The sequence below is a fragment of the Corvus hawaiiensis genome, chromosome 22, assembly GCF_020740725.1.
Source record: "Corvus hawaiiensis isolate bCorHaw1 chromosome 22, bCorHaw1.pri.cur, whole genome shotgun sequence".
NCBI classification, from domain to species: domain Eukaryota; kingdom Metazoa; phylum Chordata; class Aves; order Passeriformes; family Corvidae; genus Corvus; species Corvus hawaiiensis.
The window spans coordinates 4,126,977-4,152,811 of record NC_063234.1 but is presented as its reverse complement, the minus strand read 5'-3'; the positions used below and the strand labels follow the sequence as shown (position 1 = coordinate 4,152,811).

General features: G+C 49.1%; 2 protein-coding genes across 3 annotated transcripts; one reads left to right on the top strand and one right to left on the bottom strand.

Annotated features, from left to right (window-relative positions):
• The first annotated feature begins 35 nt into the window (after positions 1–35).
• On the top strand, positions 36–18,657 carry DNAJC11 (DnaJ heat shock protein family (Hsp40) member C11). 2 transcript variants are annotated; one of them, XM_048326093.1, is made up of 16 exons: positions 36–145; positions 3,420–3,549; positions 5,577–5,650; positions 6,840–6,941; positions 10,990–11,118; positions 11,694–11,816; positions 12,707–12,780; positions 13,772–13,961; positions 14,305–14,390; positions 14,816–14,932; positions 15,882–16,037; positions 16,190–16,259; positions 16,383–16,440; positions 17,071–17,213; positions 17,658–17,787; positions 18,407–18,657. In XM_048326093.1, exons 1-16 carry the CDS (start codon positions 74–76, stop codon positions 18,430–18,432), a joined length of 1,680 nt encoding a protein of 559 aa, XP_048182050.1. In that variant the 5' UTR covers positions 36–73; the 3' UTR covers positions 18,433–18,657. The 2 variants fall into 2 exon arrangements, with proteins under 2 accessions (XP_048182050.1, XP_048182052.1); XM_048326095.1 differs by lacking the exons at positions 36–145; positions 5,577–5,650 and having other exon boundaries at positions 3,457–3,549.
• A 2,492-nt stretch (positions 18,658–21,149) lies between these two features.
• PHF13 (PHD finger protein 13) lies at positions 21,150–25,791 on the bottom strand. Its single transcript, XM_048326096.1, has 4 exons — positions 25,644–25,791; positions 25,129–25,230; positions 24,013–24,565; positions 21,150–23,612 (listed from the first exon to the last, which is right to left on the bottom strand). Exons 1-4 carry the CDS (start codon positions 25,680–25,682, stop codon positions 23,386–23,388), a joined length of 921 nt encoding a protein of 306 aa, XP_048182053.1. The 5' UTR covers positions 25,683–25,791; the 3' UTR covers positions 21,150–23,385.
• Between the last annotated feature and the right edge of the window lie 44 nt (positions 25,792–25,835).

Sequence of the window (25,835 nt, the reverse complement as noted above, 5' to 3'; positions counted from 1 at the left end):
CCGGGGGGGCGGCCGGACCGCCGGGCCGGCAGGTGGCGCCGCAGCGCGCGGCGCGGGGTGAGAGGTCGGGACGATGGCGGCGGCCTTGGGCGAGGAGGCGCCGGACAACGAGGACTACTACGGGCTGCTGAACGTGCGCCGCGAGGTGCGGCCGCGGGGCCGCGCGGGGCTGGGGCCGCGCGGGGCGGGGCGGGACGAGACCCTCGTGCTCGCCGCGGCGGGAGCGGCGCCCCTGCGGCGTGTCCTCCGCCCGGGCCGGGCTGCTGCTGCTGCCGCCGACGGCGGGGCGGGAGAGCTCGGGCCAGGCCGCGGGGCTCCCGGTTGAGTGCGCCGGGTGAGCGGCGGCTGGGACCGAGAAATGCGTGGTTTGTTCAGAATTGTGGCGGTTTGGGCTCTCCCGAGGCGCTCCTGATGCAACTCCGCGCACGCGGGGCACACCCGCGTCCCCTCGGTCGCGGGCTCGGGCACGGCTGTGGAGACTTCCCGAACGTTTCCAATTTGGAAACACCTACTGTTTTGCAAAACATCTTTCCTGCCAAAGAAAGGAGGGTCGAGAGTCCTTGATTTCACTTTTAAGAATAGATGGCTATTAATTGGTGCAGGTTTGTTACACCGGCACAGTTTGGAACTTAATGGGAGGCAACTGCTTTTTTTATAGTAATTATTAGGCAGATCCCCAAAGATCTGGATGTAGGAACTGTGCTGTAGTTTGTTTCAGCAAGTGCAGCAGCAATATCGATCTATTATATATATGTGCATGTGTGTATATATGTATAGACAGCTCATCAGGCCCGCCAGCCTGGGTGTGGCCGCTGTAGTTGGACGAGGCTCGTGCTGAACCACCACTGCGTGCAATGGGAGATCCAGATTTGGAAGCGATTCAGTCTGATAGCTTGGAAGAGTTCCCTTTGGGACTGCTGTCAGTCCCTGAGCTACGGGGCCAGTCTCCTGTGTCTCATATGTGGGAATCTGCTGCATTCCTGAAGGAACAGCATGTGATGGCCACGCTGTTTGCAGAACTCCCTGATGCTGAGCTACTTTTAAAAAAAATTCTGTGTGACTCGAGCCCACATCTGGTTCAAAGCCGACGGGGCCATGCTTGTACATTCCTTGGGAGCTTTCGTAATTCCCCTCCAAAACGTCAGCAGCGTGCAGAGGTTAAAACGGTGAGGTGGGAACCGCGCAAGGGTTGTGACTGCTGGGGAAAGTTTAATGGTTAACTTAGCCAGGCTTCCAGAGCAGGACATTCGGGTTTTGTGCAGTGGGGAGCTGGAAACTGAGTTAAAGGGGTCTGCAAGGGAGTAATTCCAACAGAGAGGAGTGTGTGCTTTGTTAATTGCCCCTTGCTAATTATCTTCAGCAATACTGTCCTGTAGTGGATGCGGTGAACAGCATGTCTGGGTACTGAGCACAGGGTGATGTGACAGCTGAGCTTGGAACTGTAGTGACCTCATGGAGGCAGGATCCTGTGAGCAGGAATTGCTCTCTGTGTGTGTGAATGGTTCATCTTTTAGAGATGTTAGTCTGCTAAAAAGGTGGTGCTGTGTTTGAGACCTTAAATGAGGCCATTTAAACCTCAAGTAGGGAGATGGGAGGCCTTTTAATATTGAGTAGGGTTTTGATAATAAAAATGTAACTTACATACAATTATTTGTGACTGCATTTCCTGGCAGTCTAAAAATGATGTCAGGGTTTCTTTAGCGGTTTCAAAGAGACTGTTGCTCATGGAATATTGAACCAATGACCCAAACTACTCAGTGATGATGAAATGCCCAATCTAACATTTTATTGAACATGGCATTTATGAAAAACGAACCTGCTCATTTCTATTACATAATCAATAGCACATTAAACCATTTATCATTAATTTGATTTTAAAATGCTATTTTGGGCCTGTATGTTCCCCTCTCTTCCCAGTCAAGTTTAAATTTGATATCAAAGAAAGCACAAGGTAGTAGAAAGAAAAAAGCTAATTGTAGCTGTCCTTAATGTCTTGGGACCAGCAAATTTGGCAGCTCCCCTTTTGCTGTATCATTTCAAAACATTAACATGAAACAGTACAAACATGCAGAAAAAACATTCTGATCTGTCCTCAAATCCAAACGGATTCCTGGCATTGAGACAGAAGTGAGTGTGTTTCTGTGATGGAAACCCTCCTTGCCACAAGTGGTAAAAAAGATACTACTTTAAGAAATTACCTTTTAGGACCTTTATTTCCCCAGTGAAAGCTAGGAACCTGTGGCAGCTTTGCTTCCTGAAGGGTGTCAAGAGTAAATGGAATTTGTGTCTGTAAATCCACTCCTGTCTGAGTGCCCCCGTCACTGACTGCACTGGGTCCTGACTGTGGCAGCCCCTGGGGACAGCCTGGACCATCAGGTTTTGGTTCTTTTACTCTGGGTGTTCTTCCAGGAATGGCTTCCTGTACCCAGGAACTGGTTCCTGCCCAGACAGTTTGGGAACTGGATGGTTGGGCTCTTTCAAGCTCTGCCTGGGGGAAGCTCTGGTTGATTTTAGCAACTGTACTTCTAAAAAGTAGGTGTTAAGCAATCGCCAAGGAATGGGCAGGACCTGCAATGCAAGGGATGTAGCAGGGTGAGGTGAGAGAGGGGAGATTACCAGGACTCTGGTAAGAGTCCAAAAATAACATTGCTGGGAGATGATAATGGAAGGACCAGGGGTTTTTCTGTATTGATTCTGAGAGAGCCATCCGTGTCCTTGGAACGAGGCCAGGTGCCATCTGAGGTCCCAGAGTGGTTGCAGTAAAGGACAAGGCGGGTTCGTTCTTGATGCATTTGGTGGCACTCTGTTCTCATGGTTATCTGTCTGTGGCTTTGTGGGCAGATGATGCAGCTTCCTCCCTTGCAGCACAATACAGACCCTCCTGGGGAGCAGAAAGGGGTACTGGGGAGCACAAGGCAGGTGCTGGGATGAGTGTAGAACCGTGGGTTTACATTTCTTACCTTTACAGCTGTGGAAAGTCAGTGCTTTTGAATAGCTAAGGCGTCTCCTTGAGGGTTAAGATTGAAATATGTGTAGAATTTGTTGTACATCTCTGGATTTATGTATTTTTATCTGATGCAACTCTGCTTTTTCTTGCTCTTCTGATTTGGAGGGGATAGTAGTTGCATAATACAACTAACATCTGACCATGGGTTGCTTGGGTGGTGGGGTTTTTACACAGTTTTTCATACCTGGGTATACACTGATGAGCTGTTGAGGTCCCTTGTTGCACTACAGATAGTGTGGACAATCCTGGTGTGTTTACTGAATATTTTATTAACTTATGTAATGAAGCAATAGTCCATTCTTGATTTTGGGCCAAAACAGCTGACAGACTTTCCTTTCAGGGCTGATCTTGAGAGTGGCCTTTTGGAAGGGGCATTGGCTGTCCTTGAGTTCATTTTTGGTGGTTTTTACAGGCCTCCCAGGAGGAGCTGAAGGCTGCGTACCGCCGGCTATGCATGCTGTACCACCCCGACAAGCACCGCGACCCCGAACTCAAAACCCAGGCTGAGCGGCTCTTCAACCTTGTCCACCAAGCGTATGAAGGTCAGGGGGAGGCTGAACTTTGCAGGGGGTTTCTGGGAGAGCTGTGTCTTCATGCTTTTTGAAGCTATTTATTATTACAGAGTAATAATTAAATTTTCTGGTACTTATCAATGCTGTTTCCTGCTTCTGTCCCATAAGTCAGAGGAGAAATGCCATATAAATACTGCAGGGAATGAGATGTGGAGTGTCCGTCTTACCTCCTGCATGTTGTAAATGATCTTCTTATCACTTCCTTTACTTCTGAAGACCTCTTCCATAGGAGAATAAAGACTGAAAAGCTTCAAACAGAGAGGCAGTTTCATATTGTACTGATGAACTGCTGCATCCCTGGGTTCTGTTCACTGTGGTCTCCATTTCCAGCAAGTTCTTCTGTATGCTCAGACTGAAAGGACAACTGATTCATAGCAGTTAGAGTTTATTCTTGTGCCAAAGCCCTTTTCAAATACACTGAATTAAACTGAAATTTACTTAAATCCTGGTGTGCAAGTTGCACCTGGAGTGCAGGTGGATTAGAAGCTGATAGGAGTCATCCATGTTACAAACCTGGTGCACCCAGTCCTGGAGCCTAAAGACAAACTAAAGCAAAATTATGAATAAATATTCCCCCATTCAACATCAAATATGAGTGAATATTTTTTACTCCCCTAGATTTGACTGATAAGCATTTGTTCCTTCCAGTTGGACTTGAGCATGTGTGGAGTCTTTCCTGTTGTCCCTAGGTTAGGTGTTAGGACATGTGGAAGCTTTTGCTGGGAGAGCAGGGAAGGTCTGACCTTGATGATGTGGGGAACAAAAACTCACAGTGCTTCAGTAATTTCATTTTAGTGTGGTGAGTGGCCTTACATTAGAGGCAGCAGCTTCCCTTTGAATTTTCTGGCTCCTCTTGGCTCTGCCTTGCAATGAACATGGAAATTGGGTTTACTACCAAATGTGAGTGTAGTATGTTACAAGCAAAAATTTTGACATCTTGGAAATGAGCCATTCTACCTCCTGCCTATTTTCTGTTTCTCCTCTTCCATCTCTTAATACCACATGACAAAAGATTCATTTTATCAGAATTCATAAAAAGCAGTGTCTGCCTGTGACATTTAGCAAGTCCAATAATATTCCACTAGTTCAGACCAAAACTTAATTACCAGTATAAGCCTCTTTTTGCCTTACTGTACTCCCCTAGCTCCCTGGGGACACGTCAGTTTCCCCACAGCCACAAGAAATACATGATAATGATAAACCTGGTCTTGAAACCCTGGAAGAGGAAATAGTGATTTTTTGATTTATTTTTTTCTTACAGAAAGGTGTGTTATAGGAACTTATGCATTTAAATATGCCTTACCCTTTAAAGATTCTTCCTAATTCTGTGCCCACCCTTTTTCTAAAGTAACTGTTCTGCAGTCTCCTGTTGTGTTTTGTGTTGTCCATTGCATTGGGTGAGGTTTTGGGAGGTTCAGATTCTACACACACCTTTGCCATTATCTCTTAGTTAATGTTTGGCAAGGTGTGAACTGCCTCGTGGAAATTGCTCTGTTGGTGCTTGGCATGTACCACGCGTGGGGAACTAGGTGGGAAAGGATCAGTGGACATGGATGGTGAGGAAGATCAAAGGAAGCACCATAGAGCTTTGAAAGCCAGACAGAGGTGGGTGCCATTTCCAGGTAGGGCCCAGGGACTGCTCTGGCCAAATTACTCATAATCTGCATGGTTGTTAGAGGGCTTGCGTCACCTTCAGTCAAAGAAAGCGGTGTTAGAAACCCCCCTACACATTCACTTAGGCTGCCTGTCTCTTGTGTTCTTTCCACTTTCTTGTTTCAGAAAAAGAAGAAGAAAAAAATTGGATTTGTTGGGGGGAAAAGTCAGTATGTCCTCTCAGTAAAGCATGTGGAAGCCTCAAAGGGGTTAATGTGCAACTGTAGAACAAGATGTTTCCAGGATCTGTGCTTGAATTCCAAATATCATGAGTGTTTTGGTCCAAAATCAGAGGAGAAGACCAAAAACTGAGTTCTCTCCTCTCTTTTGGTTTCAATTTACAGTGCTTAGTGATCCACAGACCAGAGCCATCTATGACATATATGGGAGGAGAGGACTGGAGATGGAAGGCTGGGAGGTGAGAGAAATTGAGCACGTTATGGCCAGTGGCTTTGACTAAGCCCACCTTTATCTGCCATTGTTGTTCTATCAGCTACACTGACACCTGGCTGGTAATAAATGCCTGTTGGTTTGAAGGCATCCTTGGTTAGTTATTTCTGTCTCTCTCTGTCCCTGCTGAAACACCATGATGGATTTTCAAAGAACCTTTTGGTTTTGCACTTGACAAGAGAACAATAAACCTGACATTCAGAGTTCCCTGGTAGGATATTACCATGACAGGCAACATCTTTATCTGAGACAAATGTGTCATTATTGTCCATCTAATCCCATCTTTTTCATCTGAAACTTGTTTTTTTCAGCATCAACTAGTTTCTGAGTTTGAAATTACTTTTTCTTCCTGGGCTTGTTGGGGTGGGGTTTTTTGTGGTTTTGGTTTGGTTTAGTTTTCGTTGGGTTTTATGGGCTTTGGAACAGAACTTCTCCATTCATGTCTGTCCAGCTCTTGAGTCCCTTGCTGGCCTCTGCCAGCCCTAGTTGATTGCATTGTGCTGCTTGAAGCAGAATCCTATGGTGTTGGGTCAGGTCAGCACCAAGGTCAAACTTGGAGTCAGTTGCTAGAAATGTGGAGCAGATCCAGGATGTAACAGATGTTTTTGAACTGCTTTTGGCAGACTTGATCTTATTTTGAAAAGCCAAATCAAATACTCCTTCTATCCATTCCAAAACTGGGCCTGTGTAAAAAATTCCCTGAGCCTTGTCAGGTAAGCAGCTGTGAACCAGCATAGCCTACAATCACACAACTCTCATTGAATCAGTTTACTTCAGGCTGGAGACTTTCAGTCATTTTCATTTTTGTGTCCACACTTGGTAGAGCAGTTAATGGATCGCTGAGGGTAACAGCTGCACTGCAGTGTCTTGTAGTTTTGCTTGGAAAGATCTTTGCCCTGGTTTTGTCAAGGGAATAGAAATAACAAAACCATTTTCCCTTCTCACAAGGCATGGGGTTTTCTCTCATGCCTGCCCTTTAATCTGGCCCGGGTGCTTTGTTCCAAACTCTGCCTATTGAAATTTGTGCAGGGTGGTTTCAGCAGCCAGGGCAGCGTGGTAGTGCATCCTGCATCCATGGGCCTCTGACCCTCCAGCACCACAATGCCCTGAGCAGCCTCTGCCTGGTAATCGTTTGGTTTTCATTTCTTTTTGAGCAGGTTGTGGAACGAAAGAGAACTGCAGCTGAAATCAGGGAAGAATTTGAGCGTTTGCAGAGAGAGAGGGAAGAGAGGAGACTGCAGCAGCGAACTAATCCAAAGGTAAGCAAAGACTTAATCCTGGTCTCAAGAGTGGATCTGTAATTATCACCAGTGTGCAGGGTGTGCGGAGCCTAGGTGAGGGCCTGTAGGGAAGAGCCCCTCATGTGTCTATACTTGCTGCATGACTTTCTGTCTTTGCAGTTTCTCTGCATAATATAGGGAGAACAGCTCACTCTTTGAACAATCCCCTACTGAATGTTCTTCTTTTCTTAGAGAAACATGTTGGGACATAATACCTTTTTCAGCAATTTTCAGAAAATAGACCTAACACTGAAATATTTATGATTTCTTTCCAAGTTTTCTAAATAAAATGTAACTCACTGCAGTTACCTGACAGTTTTTCCCTTTGGCACTGCTGCAGTGTCACAACAATGCAGGGAGCTATTCAAATGAAACCAGCAACAAATCTGAGGCAGCCCTGAGCCAGCTGGGCAGCAGCACTGTGAGCAAAGTCAACCTGAACAGGATTGGGGTCCTGCCAGTGTCACGGTTAGTGCCTGTTTTTGGAAAGCGTGATCATGCCCTCAGGATGAGAATCATCCCAGCTGCTGTTCCCATCTTGGTCTGTTTGAGCAGCAGACTCTGACCCCGAGTGACTCACCTCACAGCTAACCTTGGCTGGTCAGAGGTGCTCAGGAATACCATTGGGATGGCAGGGAAAGATGGACGTGGCGATTGGCCAGCGTATCCATAGCTCAGATTCATGGTGGCTTTGCTGGCTCTTGGCTTAATGAGTGTGTGAGGCAAACCTGGGCTTTGTCAGGATGGTCCCTGACTGAAGTTTCAAAGCTTGTTGAATTACAAAAATCATGGTTCTTATGCAGCGACTAACGTTACCAAGAGCTGCATCAATTAACTGAATGAATTCATATGTTAGTGTAAAATCACAGTGTCCTCTGAGTGGACAGATGTGGGATTGCAGTGGTGCTTAGGACTGGATCCTAAGGAAAGCATCCATCTAAGCAGAGCTGTAATATTTTGAGGCATTTACCTTGGCACTGCCTTTGGATTTGCACTGCTCTTAGCAAAGCAAGTGGACTGTACAGATCCCCAGGCTGTGGGTAGGGCATAGACACTAAGAACTGGTTTGTACTGGAAGGCTAAACAAGCATAAAGTGTTGTGTGAGTATCTATTGACAGCTTTATTCCAGGCAGGAAGGGATTTCTGGGTGCCACGAGCCAGGCAAACTATCCCTGCTGGAGGTGTGGGTGAGTGGAGTCAGAGAGATGCTCTCGGAGAGGGGCACGGTTATCTCCCACTCTGCTGCTCCCTGCTTCAGGAATGTGACATTTTCCCTGGGCGCCTCGCCGTGGCTGCGAGCTGCACTGTGAGCCTCAGCCTGTGTCCTGGGATAAAATTAGCCATCTGGGTGTTTACAGCAATTGCCGGCTGGCAGCCGATGGAAATGCCTCTCCAGGCAGTGTTCCCGTGGAATTGGGGAGCGCAGCTGTGATCATTTCATACACGAGCGCAAGTTATTTTAAAATTTCCAACATTTTGTTGGTTCTATAAAACAGTTCCACAAAAATAAAGCATTTTAACCAGAAATGTTGAGCAATAACCAGATGTAGGCAATTTGGAGGGTTGAAATTGAGTCTCCTATTTGCTTTTAGAGCTTTGTTTTTCCTTTCAAAGACGTGCAGAAGGGTTGAAAAGTTCGTTACTAGGTTTAAGAAGAACAACTTCCTGTTAGGAGAAATTAAATCCAGTTATTTTCCTGCTGTGGAAGGCCAATATCTAAGGAATGCAGGTCCCTCAAGGCAAAGCATGGCACAACTTCCAGATTGGTTGAAGGTAAATCGCTAAGAAAAAAGTAAGGAGGAAGTATATATCCTCTGGCACATCTGCGAATTCCATCAGTGAAGCCTGTTTCCTATTGGCAGGGTGGCAAATAAAGGTGACTTTAAAAGCTGATCCCAGCTCCGACGAGTCTGTAGTGCCACTCCTGCTTCCTGCCCTGCCGAGCTGCTGCTCTGCAGCACAGTGCAGGCACCGCTGACTTTGAGCAGGCATTACAGCTCTCTCCTGTGCTCTTCCTTTCCCATGGTCGGAGCAGGTGGCTGATGGGAGCTGGGAGCAGCAGCAGTCCCCTCCATTATCCGGTGGCATAGGGGTGCTCTCGTTCTCTGGGAATATTTTTAACTTTACCATCTGCTGCTTTTCCTGTGCTTGCGCCTGAACCAGTTTCCTTGCCAGGATCCACAGACCTCCGAGGGTGACTTCACCTGCTTGGCAGGAGGTGGAGGGTCTGCCCAGGGTCCACCTCTCACCTGAGGGAAAGGCAGAGGAGTAGGAGGTCTGCTGGGGAGCCGGGGAGGGAACGGCAAGATGCTCCTTCTCTCTGAACAGATCTTGTGGATTTTCATGGAGAGGTTCAGGTGGTTTCCTTTTTCCTTGGGAGGGATATTTGCTGTACAATTCATATGTGTGAAAAAGAAAATCGTAATATTTTGAGCGTGTTTTAGAGATACGAGGTGCAGTGAATTTCAGGAATGTGTGTGCATCTTGGTGCATCTTTCCAAAGGGTGCAGCATTGTGGCACCAGTAAGCCAAGTACAGCAAGATGGTCTCCAGTGGGTCTTTGCTAGTACAGGACTGCACCCTTCCAGGGTGGTTAGAGGTTTTCCATTGCTTCCCTCTTCTTTTGGCCTCGTCTCAAGGAACAGCATGGCATAGGAGAGGGCTGAAACTGGAGAAGCTGTAGAGTCTGGAGTCCCTTGAAGGTGACTTTGCAGATAGTTCCTGAAAGGGCAGGAGCTGGTTGTTGGTGTCACCACTCAGAACAATGAGTGCAATTGCTCTGAAATTCACCATCTGCCAAGGGTGGTTAGTAAACAGCTGGGCCACAGCCCCTGTTCCAGGGTTCTACTGGAAATAACCACACCTTTCAGTTTTAAAATATTTATCCAATTTTTGCTTCATAAGTAATCAGAAGATAAACACTGAGAAGAGGTTAGGAATCTCTGCAGCAAATAGATAGCCTGGGAGCCCAGGCAGAGAGTAGGTTCAAGTCCTGCCAGACTCTGCAATTCTTCCTTTATTTATGGTCCAGCATTTGATTAGAGAGGAACGATCAAGGAAAAACGCTCTTTCAGACTGAAATAAGGATTTATTCCATCTGTGCTTGGCCTCAGTGTGAGTGGGGTTTGTACCTACCCAGCTATATAGTTTCCATACACAAACTGCTCAGAGTTCAGTCTGTGCTTGCACACAGAGGGGGGTTTTTTATTGCAATCCGTACGTTTTATAGGAGCTGGGATGCTGTCAAATGGGTCCACAGGGAAGGTTTCCAAAGCATCTTGAAGTTATATGACCCAGACAAGGATCTAATTGTGCTCTTTTCAAAGAAACACACTCCTGCAGTTAGTCTGAGGGAGCACAGCAGCAGGTAGCCAGACTATTGAGCTGTGGCCTAGTTTTCCATAGGAATAAGTTTTTCTATGGTCTGAGAAAGGAAATGTTTACCACTTGCTAAAAGTATGTCTTTGTCAAGCTTTCCTTCTGATCACTAAACATAAACTAGAAAAAGAAATCAAAATATTTGACTAACAAGGTCAATTGCAAGTGAATGATACAGTTCAGTCCTAAGTTGGTTTAGGTAACTTGTAAGAAGAAGTCTGTAGAGGTTTTCTGACTAAGTTCCATTGAAGAAAATCAATTTCTAGAATATATTATTTCAACTTTCAAATACTGACAGGGCACAGTCAGTTGTGGGGAAAGAAGAAACCTGCTGTGTAAAGGTGTTCTACCTGCTTCTGTAATGTGTCACAACAGAAAAATGACCTCCCGGGATTGCAAGTGGAGTTTGTGCTGAAAAACTGCCTTTTCTCCAGTCTGTTTGATGATTTATATTGCTGTTTTGAAATATTTTCATCATTCACTTTTGCCTTGTGCATTAGGAAATGCATTTTAGAGTGGTAAAAGTAATTGCAGGACAATGGAAAACTGCACAAAAATGTAATCATGCCAGGAATGGTTCAGCCACTCATCCTGTGTACGCCAGATGTTTGCTAATGCTAAATGCCTGTTTCACTTGTCATCCCTCAGGGAACAATTAGTGTGGGAATAGATGCCACTGACCTGTTTGATCGTTACGACGAGGAGTATGAAGATGTGCCTGGGAGCAACTTTCCCCAGATTGAGATAAACAAAATGCACATATCCCAGTCCATCGAGGTGAGGAGGGCAGATGATGCCGTGTGAGCAGGGCGTGAGCGAATGAGGCACCACGGAACACAGAACATGCTGCTCAGGGGTTCTCAACAGGATTTGGGGGGGACGTGGTGGCCAGCACGGGTGGGAGGAGGCAGCTTGGAGCCAGCCAAGTGCTGGGTTGGCTCTGTAGTGTTCGGGTGACTGGTCTGTGGGCTGCAGTGGTCCTGCCCTCCTGCCAATGGGGATGCTCAGTGCCCAGTTCTCACTGAAAGGGGTGTGTTCAGTGGATGAAAGCAAATGGCACCCAGTCTTGAGGATGTGCATAAGGAAAAGAATGGGAAGCATTTCCTGTTTCAGAGAATTTAGTCTGCTAGAGAGATGAGAAGGGTTTACAGCTCAAGGTCAGGACTTCAAGGTGGTACATTACAGGTGTCACAAGTGTCTGGTACGGTAAGAATTATCTGACTTTTTGCCATGCTTGATGTTTGACTACAAAACCATTTACACTTTTCAGTGGTGATTATGTCTTTGCAGAACATGCACTAAATGCGTGAATTGGGATCAGAGTTACTAGTAACAATATATTCATTTTTCAGGCACCCCTGACTTCCACAGATACAGCAATACTGTCTGGTAACCTTTCCACCCAGAATGGGAATGGAGGGGGATCAATTAATCTTGCACTGAGACGAGTGACATCTGCCAAGGGATGGGGAGAGGTAAGAGTACACCTGTTATACAACGTTATATTCAATCTATTACCCAGTGTTCTATTTGGGGGGGGCAGGGGGAGACTTTAGCTGTGGTTCATCTCTCATGTTCTATAAAGTGTAGAAAAAGGAATTCTTAAAGGAATATGAGACAAAGGGAAGACCAAACCTTGTTTTTTCTTATTTTTCTCCCCCCTCCATTTGGCCATGCAATTTGGACTTCACTTGTGCAGACAGAATTGTTACCTGATGTCTCTAGTCTTTCTAATTTCTCCATCTGAAGGCACAGTGCTGTGAGCAGGCACTTTAGGGCAGTGCAGTAGTTGGCCTTTGCTTCCAAAACTGCTTTGCTTGCATGGTAGGAAGTTATGGGGAAAATAATTTGACCCCCCCAGCAGATATGGTCTGAGCAGCTGGAAGGTCCCATGTTGCACCTGAAAGCTGGGCTGTGTTTGAGATGCTTGTGGTGTCACTGGTATAGCTGGAAGCTGTCTGCGCCTTCCTTCTTGCACACCAGCTCCTGCTAGCCTGCTTCCTCAGCTCAGGAGGAGTCTTCTTCTCATTTGAGATTCACAGACTGGAGGCTTTTGATTTGTGTCAGGATTTTGTGAGGGAGGAGTTTTCTCCACGTTTCCCGGAGTGACCAAAGCAGGTGCCAACAGCAGTCACCTGTAGCTTACAAAAGTGGCTTTGTTTTACCCATGAGCTCCAACTCAGCGAGACACCTTTTCTTCTGAATGCAAAGCTGCAGAAAAGGGAGGGTGCTGAAAGAGGTGGTAAATGTTGCCATGTTACCAGGCGTGTAAAACAGCTGTGATGAAAATGATGCTTGTGACATACTTTGTCACAGTTGTAAAGGATGTTTTCTTCTAACACTCTGGCATTGTGCATTCCAACAGTTGGAGTTTGGAGCTGGAGACCTTCACGGACCTCTCTTTGGGCTGAAGATATTTCGTAATCTTACACCAAGATGGTAAATATTAGAGAAATGGCCTAGTGGTTAATATTCCACAATAAGGAACTAAATGACTTGAATTCTCTTCCACATTAATTTTGGATTTGTTTTCTGTCCTACAAAATAAGGTATTTTCGCTTTAGACTTAAGGTCATACTTGTATTGTCAAAATACTTGCATTATTTCTGGGTGTTGGTGCTCTCCCTTTCCATATTTCCAGTTTAAGGAAGGTCTGTGTTCCACATCCTAAGATTTGTACTTGATCTTCTCATTAATCGTGGTACTTGAGGCAGGATTTCCAATCAGAGCAACAGCTGTTTGCGCTGGGAGCAGAACAAAAAATGGGGAGCTCTTTTGATGCTTCCATGTGTGAGAGGGAGTTTCTGACAGAAAACAGGAGATGATGTGTCATATTTTAGAGAAATAATGCCAAATTTGCAACTAGTGTCATGTCTGTTTACAAATGAATAGAGGTCTCAGGTTGCAAAGGAGAATACAAGGTAAGGGCTGTGATTGGAGCCACATGTCAGAGCATCACAGGAGCTCATGTAGGTTCCCTCTGTTTATATTTTTGAATTCAGTAAATATACCATTCCTTAGAGCTTGTACAGGGTTCTTGTTCCCCGAAGAGTGCTTTAGCGCTGGCTTTTAGAGCTGATGCCCAAGGATTATTAAATAGCAGGGTTGCTCTGTGCCAATAGCCCAGTGTGTTCTTCTTCAGAGACCAGGATGTTACCTGCACAGGGCAGGAAGGGGAAGGCTGGATGCAAACGGCTGCCTGGGCAGCGCTGTGTGCAGACAATAAACCAGGGCACAGCCTGCTCTCCTGAGCGCCACTGTGGTCAGGGCAGTCTAAGTTAATTTTGATTTTTCCCTGAAAGCCTCAAGCACCATGCTGTTTGCAGGACAGTCTCTGGGCATGCAGCAAAGTTCCTGGGCAAGAAGGAATTTGAGGCCACCTGGGAGCCTGTGTTTTTTTTCACTGACAAGTTTTTCCTCATTTGTCTAGTTTCATCACCACAAACTGTGCCCTGCAGTTCTCATCCCGCGGAGTCCGCCCCGGCCTCACCACAGTTCTGGCCCGCAACCTGGACAAGAACACGATGGGCTACTTGCAGTGGCGGTGGGGCATCCAGTCAGCCATGAACACCAGTATTGTCCGGGACACCAAAACCAGCCACTTCACTGTGGCAATGCAGGTGAGAGCCACAGGTGGGACGGTGATCCTGCCCTGTGGGAGACAGGGGCCTCACCTTCCTGTCCCACCAGTATTTTGCTTTGGGATTAGAGGTTAAAGGAGCAGCTGGTATATCCCACGTTAGACCTAATGTAGGTAACCAGCTGTTTGGCAGAGCACAGCTCTTGGCATTGTCATAGCTGACATGGGTCAGCTTAGAGTAAGGTCAGGACAACACGGACAGCAGAGGTTGTAAGTGGCAAGCACTGCTCTGTGTTCTGTGCTACTTCAAGGGTGAGAAAGGAAATTGTGGGGAAAGTTCAGCAGTGGCCAATTTTCATACATTTGTCCCTCTTGTGTTTCAGCTGGGAATCCCCCATTCTTTCATGATGGTCAGTTACCAGCATAAGTTTCAGGATGAGGATCAAACACGAGTGAAAGGTTCTCTCAAGTAAGTGCTCAAGAGGGAATTCATGTTGCTCGCAGCCTGAGGACTCTGACCTCTCCTGCTGCTGTAGGCCTCCAGGTTCCACACAAACCAAATGCTTCTGTGGCTTTTGGGAATCTGCTTTTCACCCTTTAAAAGGCTGAAGTGAATGTCTTGGAGGCTTGGCCCTTTGTGCCTCTGGAGTTAAGTGGAACTTAAAATACTTGTGTATGATATCTCTGTATCATCCCCAACAAGAAAGCCAGAAGTTCTTGTTTACTACTTGGCAAGCTGGAAGGGCTAATCTCACCTTGGAGATACACAGTGAATCTTCCAGAGGCCAACATCTGCTGCAGTCAGATGCATTTCCATGCTTTACTTGTTTGGGAATTACAAGAGAAATTCAAGTGTCTTCCCTGTCTTAACAGTTCTTGGTTCTGTCATTCTAGGGCGGGTTTCTTTGGGACCATAGTGGAGTATGGAGCAGAGAGGAAGATTTCCAGACACAGTGTTTTAGGAGCCACTGTCAGCGTTGGTGTTCCTCAAGGAGTCTCCTTGAAAATCAAGTCAGTTCAAGATCACAACTCTTAATTACAGAGGCTGACCATAACCTCCATGATTCTATTTCCAATATTCAGGTGGGAAAGTCCCAGTCCCAGGGCAATACAGGTGTATTGATACATCACTTGGAGGGGGTGCAGCTGCCCTCAGCTCTAAGGCAAGCTGTAAGCCCACCGTAAGCAGCAGGTGCCTTCCACAGGTGTGACTCACAGCCTGAGCCCCCTCAGTGTGTGTGTGTGTGTGTGTGTGTGTGGGCATCAGAATATTCTGGAATACAGCTTAAAGTGAGATTTGGAGCATTCTGGTAAGTGAATGGAAGATTTCTGAAAATATTAGTAGAGCTGGATTCCATGTGTATTATGCTGTACACAAGTGTATGCTTGAATTAGGGAACTACCATTACCAAATGCAGATGATTTTACCATTAATAAGGTGCAGTTCACAGAGGGACAGAGCTCATTAAGTGTCCCTGTGCTGTGGTGCACTTGGATTGGGGCCAAATACAGGCAGGGTGTGAAACTGCTGAAGGGCCTAAAGAACTCAGGCCCAAGGAAACTCATGTTTTCTAAAATAAATATTGTTATAAACATCAGAAAAATATTCATGTACACCTGCCCTGAAGGCCCATGCCATTGTTATGAACACAGGCCTTCTCTAGAAGCATTTGTCCCTTTTTCTGTTGAAATTAATGACCAAGCAAATTCTCCTAAGATTAAAAAAAGAACTTTAGAATGGTCAGGTACTATCACAAGCTGCTGCTTCAAAGTCTGGCTCTGGCTGGTGTCAGCTGCCTTTCCTACCGTTGGCTTTTTCAGTTTGTTGGGCTTTCACCTTTTCGAGCTCCTCATTCATCTCCCCTTGGTTCAGCAGCACACACTGCTGCTAAATGTGCTTCATCAAGCACATCCTGCTCTGCTTTTCCTCTTACCGTCCCTCTGCTCTTCTTTGTTGCAGGCTGAATAGGGCCAGCCAGACCTACTTCTTCCCTGTCCACCTAACAGATCAGCTGCTTCCCAGCGCCGTGTTCTATGCCACCGTGGGACCTCTCGTTATCTACTTTGCCATGCACAGACTGGTCATCAAACCCTACCTCAGGGCACAGAAGGAGAGGTGAGTTTGCACTTTCCTGAGGAAGTCTCACTCAGGCTCATTTGTGTGAGGTTGTGGGTCAGTTGTAATTGGGGTGGGTAAGCAGACCCTGCCAGTTTCTGCCTGAATCCCAGCCATGTGTTCCTGATGAGATGTTGTCTTCCTTCTGCCAGAGAGCTGGAGAAGCAGCGGGAGAGCACAGCCAGCGACATCCTACAGAAGAAGCAGGAGGCTGAAGCTGCAGTGAGTCTTTCTTGTAACTCGGTCCTCTTAGTGAAAGAAAACTCTTTTCACTCTGGACCATTCTCTTCTGGCCATGGTGTCTGACCCTGCATGATTTCTCCTCTGCCACTTGTGTTGTGACAGGTCCGGTTAATGCAGGAGTCAGTCCGAAGGATAATTGAAGCAGAGGAAGCCAGAATGGGTAAAGATTATTGTATCATTTACTTGTTCTATAAATTTGAAGAGAAGAAGAAACAATGCAAACACGTTGTTTCTTCATTCCCACTACTGATGAAGTGCAGTGTAGTTGCTGCTGCACACGTAGTGGGGGAGCCCCACTATGACTCAGCTCCAGGTACCTGAGCTTAAGAGGGATCACAGAATATTATCTTGGGACATGGTGTGAAGTGGATCAACAGACTGAAGGCAACAGTCTGGATTCACCTCTCCACTAGAGAGAGGTGTGTGTATAAATAGGTGCAAAAGTTGTAGTCTGAAGTTCAGCTTTCACTGATTGCTCCCTTACATGGTTTGCTCCTGGATTGTACTGGGAATCTGATCTCTGATGGTTACTAGCAATTTTCCACAGAATGTTCCAAAGTGAACTGAAATCCACGTGGACTGTCACATCAGTGTGGCACTGAAGTCCTGTCACTCCATTCTAGTGCTGAAGGTTGCTAACAAACACCCAACTAAAAATGTTGTTCTTTGTTGGGAAGCATGGGTCCAGGCCAGGAGAATTAAGTCTCACTGAAAGCAACACAAAATGCTGGGATGGTCTTTTTGTCAGTGGAAGCCTTCCACCACAGCTGTGATTTCCTGGGAAATGCAGGTCTGATTGTAGTGAACGCCTGGTATGGGAAGTTTGTTAACGACAACAGCAGGAAGAATGAGAAGGTGAAGGTTATAGATGTGACTGTGCCTCTGCAGTGCTTGGTGAAGGATTCTAAACTCATCCTTACAGAGGCCTCCAAGGTACGTAGCTGTTCTGTCAAAGCCCAGATTCAGGGACTCAAATGTGTGGCTCAGAATTTTGGTTGAACCATATGGTGTCCTGCCAGGGGATCTCTCCAGTGGCTCTGGATCAATTCACAGATGCCATTTACATACCAAGTATTACAAACTTCCAGGAGCTTCTGTTTCTCGGGGCTTTTCCAGTGCCAGTGTCTGCACTGTGGGACAGTGGGTGTTACAGACCTTGGGGCTGTACACCAGGAACTTCCCAACCCCCTGGTTTACTTCTATGCACCGAAAACTTGCAGAGGTGATTCCGCAGTGTCTCACCTTGCTGGCAACAAAACTCCTTTTTTTTTTTTTTTTTTATGACACCTTGTCTTGGCACTAATAAATGTTTTTGGCCAGCTGGAGAGCTGTGAAAGTCTATTCCCTAATGCTCAGTCTGTCCTTCTCTGGTTCAAGGCTGGGCTTCCAGGCTTCTACGACCCCTGTGTGGGTGAGGAGAAGAGTTTGAAAGTGCTTTATCAGTTCCGAGGAGTTCTGCACCAAGTGATGTCAGCTGACAATGAGGCCCTAAGGATACCAAAGCAATGTAAGTAGTACAGGCTGCCCAGCATCTTCCTTGGGGAACCAGTAATGGACTACTTCAGCTCTGTGGTGAAGCACACAGAACTGGGGTTCAGAACTGGGGTTACTGGTATGGACTGACCATGACTTGCTTCTGCAGTAAGGCCCAAAAGAACTCAGCAGCAACTCTGCAGCTGTTTGTACCAGCCAGTCTGTATCTCTAACTGGGGCTGGAAGCAGAGACTTCCCACAGGTGCCAGCATCCTTCTGTGCAGTTCACAGCACTGGGTGGCGATCTGGGGACTGAATTTAATGTATGGAGGCCTGAGCCAGATTTCTTCCTTGTCCCCATTTATCTTACCTGCCAAAATATTTTCCCTGGTGGAATAGCTCTGTGAAACCAGTATCTGCTTGTGACAACTTTTACTGACACCCCTGTCAAGGGCACAGACCTTTGTTTGCCCTAGACCAGCGCCCTGCCCAGTGTGAGCAGCACATCCAACTGACAGAGCTTCCAGAAGTGCATTGGAGGCAATGTCTCCAAATACTGGAGTTGTGTCTCGTTAGTGGCCAGAAATGTTCCTGCCTGTCTGTGGTACAATGGTGGGCTCCAGCACGTGTCCATTCCTTGTTCTCCCCCACAGCTCACAGGATCGATGCCGATGGCTAATCCGGGGAACACGTGTCTCTCATGGTACCTGGGTCAACGGAAACTGCAAAACCTCCCCCGGACGCTGCGAGTTTGAACAGAGACACTTTTATTTTTACTGTCTGTATAGCAGGCGGTGTCCTGCCGGTTCTGTTAGGGACAAAAGGACAGACCCTGCTGCTCCAGGCGGCTCCCAGGCAATATCTGAGTTGTGGCTCGGTACCCAATAAAGCAGTGTGACTCTGAGTGCACAGTGCTTTCTGCCGAGGGGCTGAGCGGGCATCCTGCTCCCAGCTGGCCACGGCCCGTTCGTGCACTCACACCTCCCTCCTGGCGCTCAGCAGGGACGAAGACCTGTTCTCACTTCTCCACATACTTCCTGGGGTAGGTAACACACCTTCTCCTGCTCATGAGGGGAATTTCAGTTCTCTGGCCACCTCCTGGAAGTCCCCTGTGCAAATACTTTGGAGAGAGGTCAGTGATTGTTTCAATCTCAAATCTGTGTTTGAAATGCACTTGTTAAGAAAAGTATGTGCTTAAGTATGAATGAATTTGCCTTTTGTAGTAACATGGACCTCTTCAGCACCAGTCCATCCAGCTGCTCATTTCCAACACTGCTCTTCCAGACAAGGACACAGTGTATCATAGTTTTATTAATTTTTCTGCCACCCACAACCATGTATTGTCAAGGATTTCCAGAAAAAGAGGAAAGCAAGTGAGGGAGAAGGACAGCAATTAATTTCATTTGATTCAGATGCTGCAACTATCTCTTCACATCTAATTTATTTCTAGTAAGAATAAATGTAGTTCATGAAGTAAACCATACCAAAGTGAGGAGGGAGGCCAAATGGATAAAAAGCTGAAAATGTAACACTCATCTGCCCTTTCTGAAAAGCAGCAGTTACGGCATAAATCCATTGACTTTATCTTGCCTAGAAGCCCTGCCAGGGATTTCCAGCAGAAGGGCAGTCCTGGCCTGGTGACACAGCAGCTGGAAACGGCACCTTGTAGAATCTGCTACACACTGGGTACATCAGCATCACTGAGGCTTTTACAGAGAAACAAGGAATCACCGTGGCTTGGTCATAGTTTTGCTCTGGCTAAGTCCAGACCAGCCCTTGCTGCTCATGGGTGAGAGCAGAGGGGAAAACACCCATGTGTTGGCAGTGCAGAGTTGCTTTTGACAACTGCTGTAACTCCTTTCCTGATGTGGACTTGGCCCCTGTTCTGGGCAGCTTTGGTTCTCTGTGCTCAGGTCACTGCACCTGAGAGGAGAATGAGGTTTCCAAAAGAGATGCTCTCCCCTCTAAAAAACAAGTTCATATTATGAAGGGGTGTTAATTTGTTTTTATTAAAACCAAAACGTTCCAGTTGTGACCAGTTCCTGGTGCAGGGCTCAATTTCACTTAGGGCCAGCATTCTGTCGATCTGAAATTAAATGTAAAATGTGCAATAAATTATATTCAGCTGAAAAGCAGCTGCCATTCCCTTTGCATCTGTAGGACGCTCCTGAGATGAAACCCCTGGAAAGCAAGGGTTGCAGGTTTTGCAAACGTAACAGCACTCTCCGTGGGACTGGGCAGAAATCTGAATCTCCTCCAGTTCCTTTTTGATGTCACTGTGTGAGGTGTACGGTCAGAAGTGAGGAGCCAGCCTGTAGAGACTAGGACATGGCAAGAATACTCCCACAAGAGCATCCCTGAGAGCCAGATGCTCGGTCGGTCTCCCCAGCCCACCTCCTCCTTTCTTCCTTGTTTTTTGTCAGTGCCAAGTTTTGCCAAGACTCTTAACAACAGCCCCACTGCAGAACCACAGCCTTCACCACCATATTCTTGCTGTGAGCAGCTGCCATTTTACAGCCACTACTCCCCTGAGACTTCTCTTTATCACTCTGTAATTCAGAATTACCAACAGAATTAAAACAGAAGCTCTAAGCAAGCAGAGCTGAGCTTCCAGCTTAGCTTCCAGTGTGACCTAGTGCCACTTCCAAAAGGCTGAGCCACCTTTTCAGTTTGCCAAAGTGTTCAGGCTGCTGCTTTGATGGCAGCTGGCTGAGCAGCAGTGCCTACGGGATTGGGGCACATACAGGAGCTGCAAGGTGACACCAAGGCTCTGGCAGCCCTTGGGTGGTTTGGAGTCCTCCATGCTGCCTGGTGGTGGGGAGCGAGGGAGGGAGGGAGCTCTCTTTCAGCGCAGCTCTCAGAGGGGTCACAAGGGCTTGGTTTGGGTCAAGCCAGATCTCCGGTCCTTGCAAGGGGTTGCAGTGCTGCCCCAGGGCTGTTTCTGCAGCTGTCCCTGAGGCTGCAGGGACCTGGTGCCAGGACTGTGCGCTCCAGCACCATCGGCATCCTGGCCTGAGCCCTGTCCCCCAGCTCAGTCACTGCACCCTTCAGCAGGCCCCTGGCACAAGCCCAGCACAGTGTCCCTGCTGCCTTCAGCCACACTGGGCAGTGCCTGCCTCCTGTCCCTCCACCCTGCCCAGCCACCCGGCTCCATCACCATGTCCCACACTCTCAGCAGAGGCTAGCAAGGAGCAGCTGCTCCAGAGAAAGGTGGGGATACCTGCCAGCTCCTCCTGTCCCTTCCTGAGTGTATTGTTTCAGGAAGAGCACTTGAAGTGTCAAGTCTTCCTGCTGTCTGGCACAACAGCTCACAAACCAGTAAATCATAACAGCAGACTCCTGAGTTTGGAATAAAACGAACTCATTGTTCATTTGTCTCACATTTAAGAAAAAAAACATGGTTCATTAAAAGTTTTAATGAAAAAATAAAGTTCTGAATTAAACTCTAATTATACATGGCTGAAAGTGATGAACTAAAAGAATGGAGATGTTACTTTTTTATTTCTCTCTGCTGATACTGTAACGTGCTGGACACCATCCACTGGGATAAATCCAAAAAGGAAACAGAACAAGAGTCAGTCACATTGATTAGTGTTGAACCTCTGTCAAAAAGAGCCAGTTCACTTGACAGTGCACCATTTCTTCCACAAAAGCTTCAGGAACACACTCCACAGAGATCCAGCTGAACTGCAGACACACTGTAAACAAAGAGATACCAATTTCAGACCAGGTCCAACTCTTGTGCAGTTGTGGCCAGGATCTTCCCAAGCATTTCTGGGGAAATGGCAGCACTGGAGAACTTTGGTTATTTTTCTGGCTGCAAAGGACAGTCAGGCAGCCGTTGGGGGCGAGTCTTTGGCAAACTCCTTGGTGGTTCCACGTAGCTTCTGAAGGCAGCACAGCACAGTCGTGGTTGTGAGATTTCACAGAAGCTGGAGTTAGTTTTCTGAACCCAGTCAGCTGTTACAGCTTGGTGGAACAGGATTTTTATCAAGAACCAGGAGGGAACAGTTGCATGTCGTGCAGTTCTGTCACCCTGCCCCACACTGTGGAGGCCCAAGGCCCTGTGGTATTGGGCTGCCTACGGCTTTGGCAGCCCCAGGGCTGATGTCTGAAGGAGGGCTCCTGACCCTGTGTCCTGGCAAGACCCTCAGTCATCACCAGGATGCATCTCCCAGTGAGCCAGTGCTCAGACAAGGCAGTGCTCCAATGCTGTGACTGCAGAACTCATGGGGACAGTTCCTGCCGGCACAGCTGGTCTGGCTGCAGCTGCTGTACCAGCCAGTGCTTCTCTGAGCCTCTGACTGGACAGAGCACACACTGCTCCTCAGGGATAGCTTCAGAGAAACACCTTGAAACATCAACCCAATTTGTGATCCATGTGGATCTGTCTGGTCATAGAGGAACAATACCAGCATCTCCCTGGCCTTGTGTACGAGCTGTGACTTCCCACCATGGTCCTGAAGGGCTTTCCCATGGGCTGAGGCCCAGGAGGTCCTGTCTGCAGTGCTCGCCAGGGCCTCAGCGCTCTCCTGTCCACTCCACACCAGACGGATCCTCATTGCACTTCATCCTGTAGCTGCATTGCCTGCCTTCACTCTGATCTGTGTCATTGCTACCAATAGAGTAAAGATTCTGGCTTTTTGGTTACAGTCCAGTTTCAAAAAACAAATAGCAAAAACAAAAATCAACTCAGCAGTCATACTTGGTTGGACATGATCAAATCCCAAACCAGACCTGCCAGGTTCTACATTTCCTTTGGCCCCTTTTACAGTCCATGTTTGAACTCTGGGCTGAGAAAAGGGAGAGTCATCTTCTTAAAACAGCACCGTAGAGGTTAATGAAGGGACAGGAAATGGAGCAGTTTCCCCCCATACACACATTTGAGCTGATCATGCAAATAAATCACAAAAAAAATCAGGGTAAGAAGAGACCTTCTAGGAAGGAATCTGATGCCGTTAATCCCCCACGCTGCCTGTCCAGGAAAAGGGCTGCTCTTTCCTGCCAGGGCGCTGTCCCTTGGCACAGGAGGGAGCCCCGAGTCTCGTTTGCACTTGGATGATGCCAAATGACAGAACCCCCCTATGCTCAGGCCCGTGGAAGCGGAAGCAGATCGCACAGAGGCCGGTAGTACTGATGCTGACTCCTACGGAGCCTTAGGATATCTAAGATTGATCTACATGGACAAATGGGCAGGTATAATATCACATTGAATTTAAAACACAGGGCCATTTACTTTTCAGACTCTTCACACAGACTCCCCCTCCCCTCCTTCTTTGGGAGGAGGAGGAGTTTCCTAGCACAGGGAAGATTTGCAGTTTCCCAATGAGATGAGAAAACCTGCGTGGCAAAGGTATTGTACATCACCCAGTCATCGTAACCAGACAGAACTCCACTGAGCTCAGAGAGCTTTGTCTGTCCCTCGAGACAGTCGGTATCTCGCCGCAGTTCTGCCCAGTGGCCTCTCCCAGCCCCGGCTGCCCACGGCTCGGCGATTCCTTGTTCCTGGGCCACAGGCCGGCTGGGCAGCCCTCCTGCCTGAGCAGCAGCAGTTCAGGGGAGCCCTCCCCGGCCTCCCGGCCGGCACCCACGACTCACCCGCCCACTCAGCGCACCAGCACGCGCCTCTCCCCTAGTCCAGAAAGCGCCTGCGCGAGCCCGTCCGGGAGCGGTTCGAACGGCGAATGTCAAACTTGGAGTCCCGGCACTTCTGGCAGATGTAGATCTCTGGGACGTTCGACTTGCGGATTTTGGCGCAGGAGAGGTGGATCCAGGTGTGGCACTCGTTGCACTCGATCATCGGCCGCCCGGCGAAAGGCTTCATGCAGAAGCAAGTGACCAGGTCCCACGAGTCGTCATCTGCAAAGACAAATGTCAGAGATACATTTTTAGCGGCTGATGCCTCTCACACCAGGAATTTTCTCTCCTTTCGTGCTAAATTAACTACTTGGGTTTCAAAGACAGGCACTTTGCTGCTTTGTCCAGGTCTCTCTTGCACAGGAAGAGACTCTCAGCAGTACCGGGGAGACGGTAATCCAGAAGAGGAGAACCAGCTGCTTCTATAAAGTCGCAGCTTTTCACTCAATTTATTGCAAAAGGAGCCAACCCAGATCCCTCCCGCCAAAAACCCAACTGCTCCTGAATTCCACCCAGGCAGTGCTCCTCAGCATTATCCTCACCCTACCAAAAGCATCAAAGAGAATGGCACAGCACCACTACTTCCACCTGGCCAATCCTCTTGGACAGCCAGGCCACCTACCTGAATCCACCATGATGTCCTCGTCATCACCAGTGCCATCCTCATCCCGGAACACCACCTGCTTGCCCTGCCGAATGACTGTTCGTTTGCCCACGCTCTGGATCTCCACTGTCTGCTCGGCCGTCACAGCAGGGTAGGAGACGCTGGACGGGGTGTCAGAGTCCCACACCGAGCAGTGCTCAGTCACAGACTGAGGGTCGCCCTCCGACGAGGGGCTCATCGGCGTCTCTGCGTAAGAGTCCTCCGCCTCCAGATCCAGCAGCTTCTCCTCATAGTCCTCCTCTGCAGACACCTCTGTTTCCCTCCTTTTCAGCTTTTTCTTCTTCCTGATCTTATCGATTTGCTTTCGATCTGGCAGGAAGTTGCTGGCCTTTGCCCGCTGGAACAGGGAACTGTATGGTTTTGCTCGCTTAAGCTGACTAAAGTTCTTTCTGTTCTTGGAGGGCAGGGAGACAGAGGAGGGGGTGTCATTGAAGCGGGGATCCCAGCTATCACTGTCAATCGTGCCTCCGGTGCTGTTGGGAGGGCTGGGGCTGTTCCTCAGCGGTGTTTCCTGGAATACGTTTAGGAAGCAGGTAACAGCTTGACTCGAAGCAGACACACGTGTGGCGCAAGGCGCTGTCGCCTGTCCCCCAGGGCACTCTGCCCCATCCCTGAGGTGCTGTGCCCTGTCCCCTGTTCTCAGTGCGCTGTCCCCTGTCCCCAGGGGTGCTGTCCCCCAGAGTGCTGTGCCCTGCTCCCTGTCCTCAGTGCGCTGTCCCCTGTCCCCAGGGGTGCTGTCCCCCGGAGTGCTGTGCCCTATCCCCCGGGGCAGCTGAGCACTGTTTCCCGTGCCCCGGGGCGCTGACGCTTCCATTCTCACCACCCGCCGCTTCGGGGTTTCTCCGGCCAGAGCTCCCGGGACCGGGGAGCAGCAGGAGAGATACCGGATCCAACGTTTTTCACCCCGCCCACGCCGGGCACCACCCGCCCCGTCCCCAGAGCCTCCAGCCGCCACGGTTCCCCTTTTGTTCAGGCCCGGCGCGGGGCCGTGACCGCTGGAGCGGCTGGTCTGACAGACCAGCCCGGTGCCCCCAGGGCCCCCCGGTGCCCCCAGGGCCCCCCGGTGCAACTCACCTCCTGCGGGTACGGGATGTAGCCGGCGTAGGCCAAGACAAAGGTGCAGAACTTATTGAAGTCCTCCACGGTGCGGTGCCGCCGGGAGCCGGGGGAGAAGTCCTGCGGGGAGCGGGAGTGAGCGGCGGCCGCGGGGTCGGGCCCGCCAGTGGGAGGCGGCGCCGCCGCTCCCGCCGCGCCCCGCACCGCCCCCCCACCCCCACAGCGGCGGAACCGGGCAGTGTCCCCCCCCCCCCCCCCCCCCCCCCCCCATCGCCCCTAGGCGTCGGTACCGGGCCCCCAGGCAGCCCCCCCGCGGCGGGCACGGCGGGGCGGCGCCGCCGCCATTCCTCGCCCCGGCGGCACAAGATGGCCCCGGCCCCGGGCCCCGGGCCCGGCCCCGAGGCGGGGGGCAGACAGCAGGCACCGGCGGCCGGACCGGACCGGGCCGGGCGGTGGGAGATGCACCCCCTCCCCTTCTGTTCCTGCCCCGCTCCTCCCTTCCCTTCCTTTTTCCCCCCGGGACTCCAGCTCACCTCCGGGGCGAACGGCGAAGCGCAGGAGTCGGAGTCCATGTCCCGGCACGGGTGGCGCGGGCGGGGCCGGGGCGGCGGCGGCAGCCGGGCAGTGCCGACACCGCGAGCCGCTCGGTGCCGGCGGGAGGCGGTGAAGGGGCGGCCGCCCGCGCGGGGCCGCCGGGAGCCGTAGTCCGGGCGTGCGCAGTGCCG

Bases quoted from the DNA above. Each gene is read 5' to 3' on its own strand.
- DNAJC11 (XM_048326093.1), top strand. From the start codon at position 74: ATGGCGGCGGCCTTGGGCGAGGAGGCGCCGGACAACGAGGACTACTAC. The intron at 3,550-5,576 runs GTCAGGGGGAGG...TTCAATTTACAG, and splicing joins TGTCCACCAAGCGTATGAAG to TGCTTAGTGATCCACAGACC. The intron at 11,817-12,706 runs GTAAGAGTACAC...GCATTCCAACAG, and splicing joins CTGCCAAGGGATGGGGAGAG to TTGGAGTTTGGAGCTGGAGA.
- PHF13 (XM_048326096.1), bottom strand. From the start codon at position 25,682: ATGGACTCCGACTCCTGCGCTTCGCCGTTCGCCCCGGAG. The intron at 24,566-25,128 runs GTGAGTTGCACC...AACGTATTCCAG, and splicing joins ACATCCCGTACCCGCAGGAG to GAAACACCGCTGAGGAACAG. The intron at 23,613-24,012 runs GTAGGTGGCCTG...TTGTCTTTGCAG, and splicing joins GGACATCATGGTGGATTCAG to ATGACGACTCGTGGGACCTG.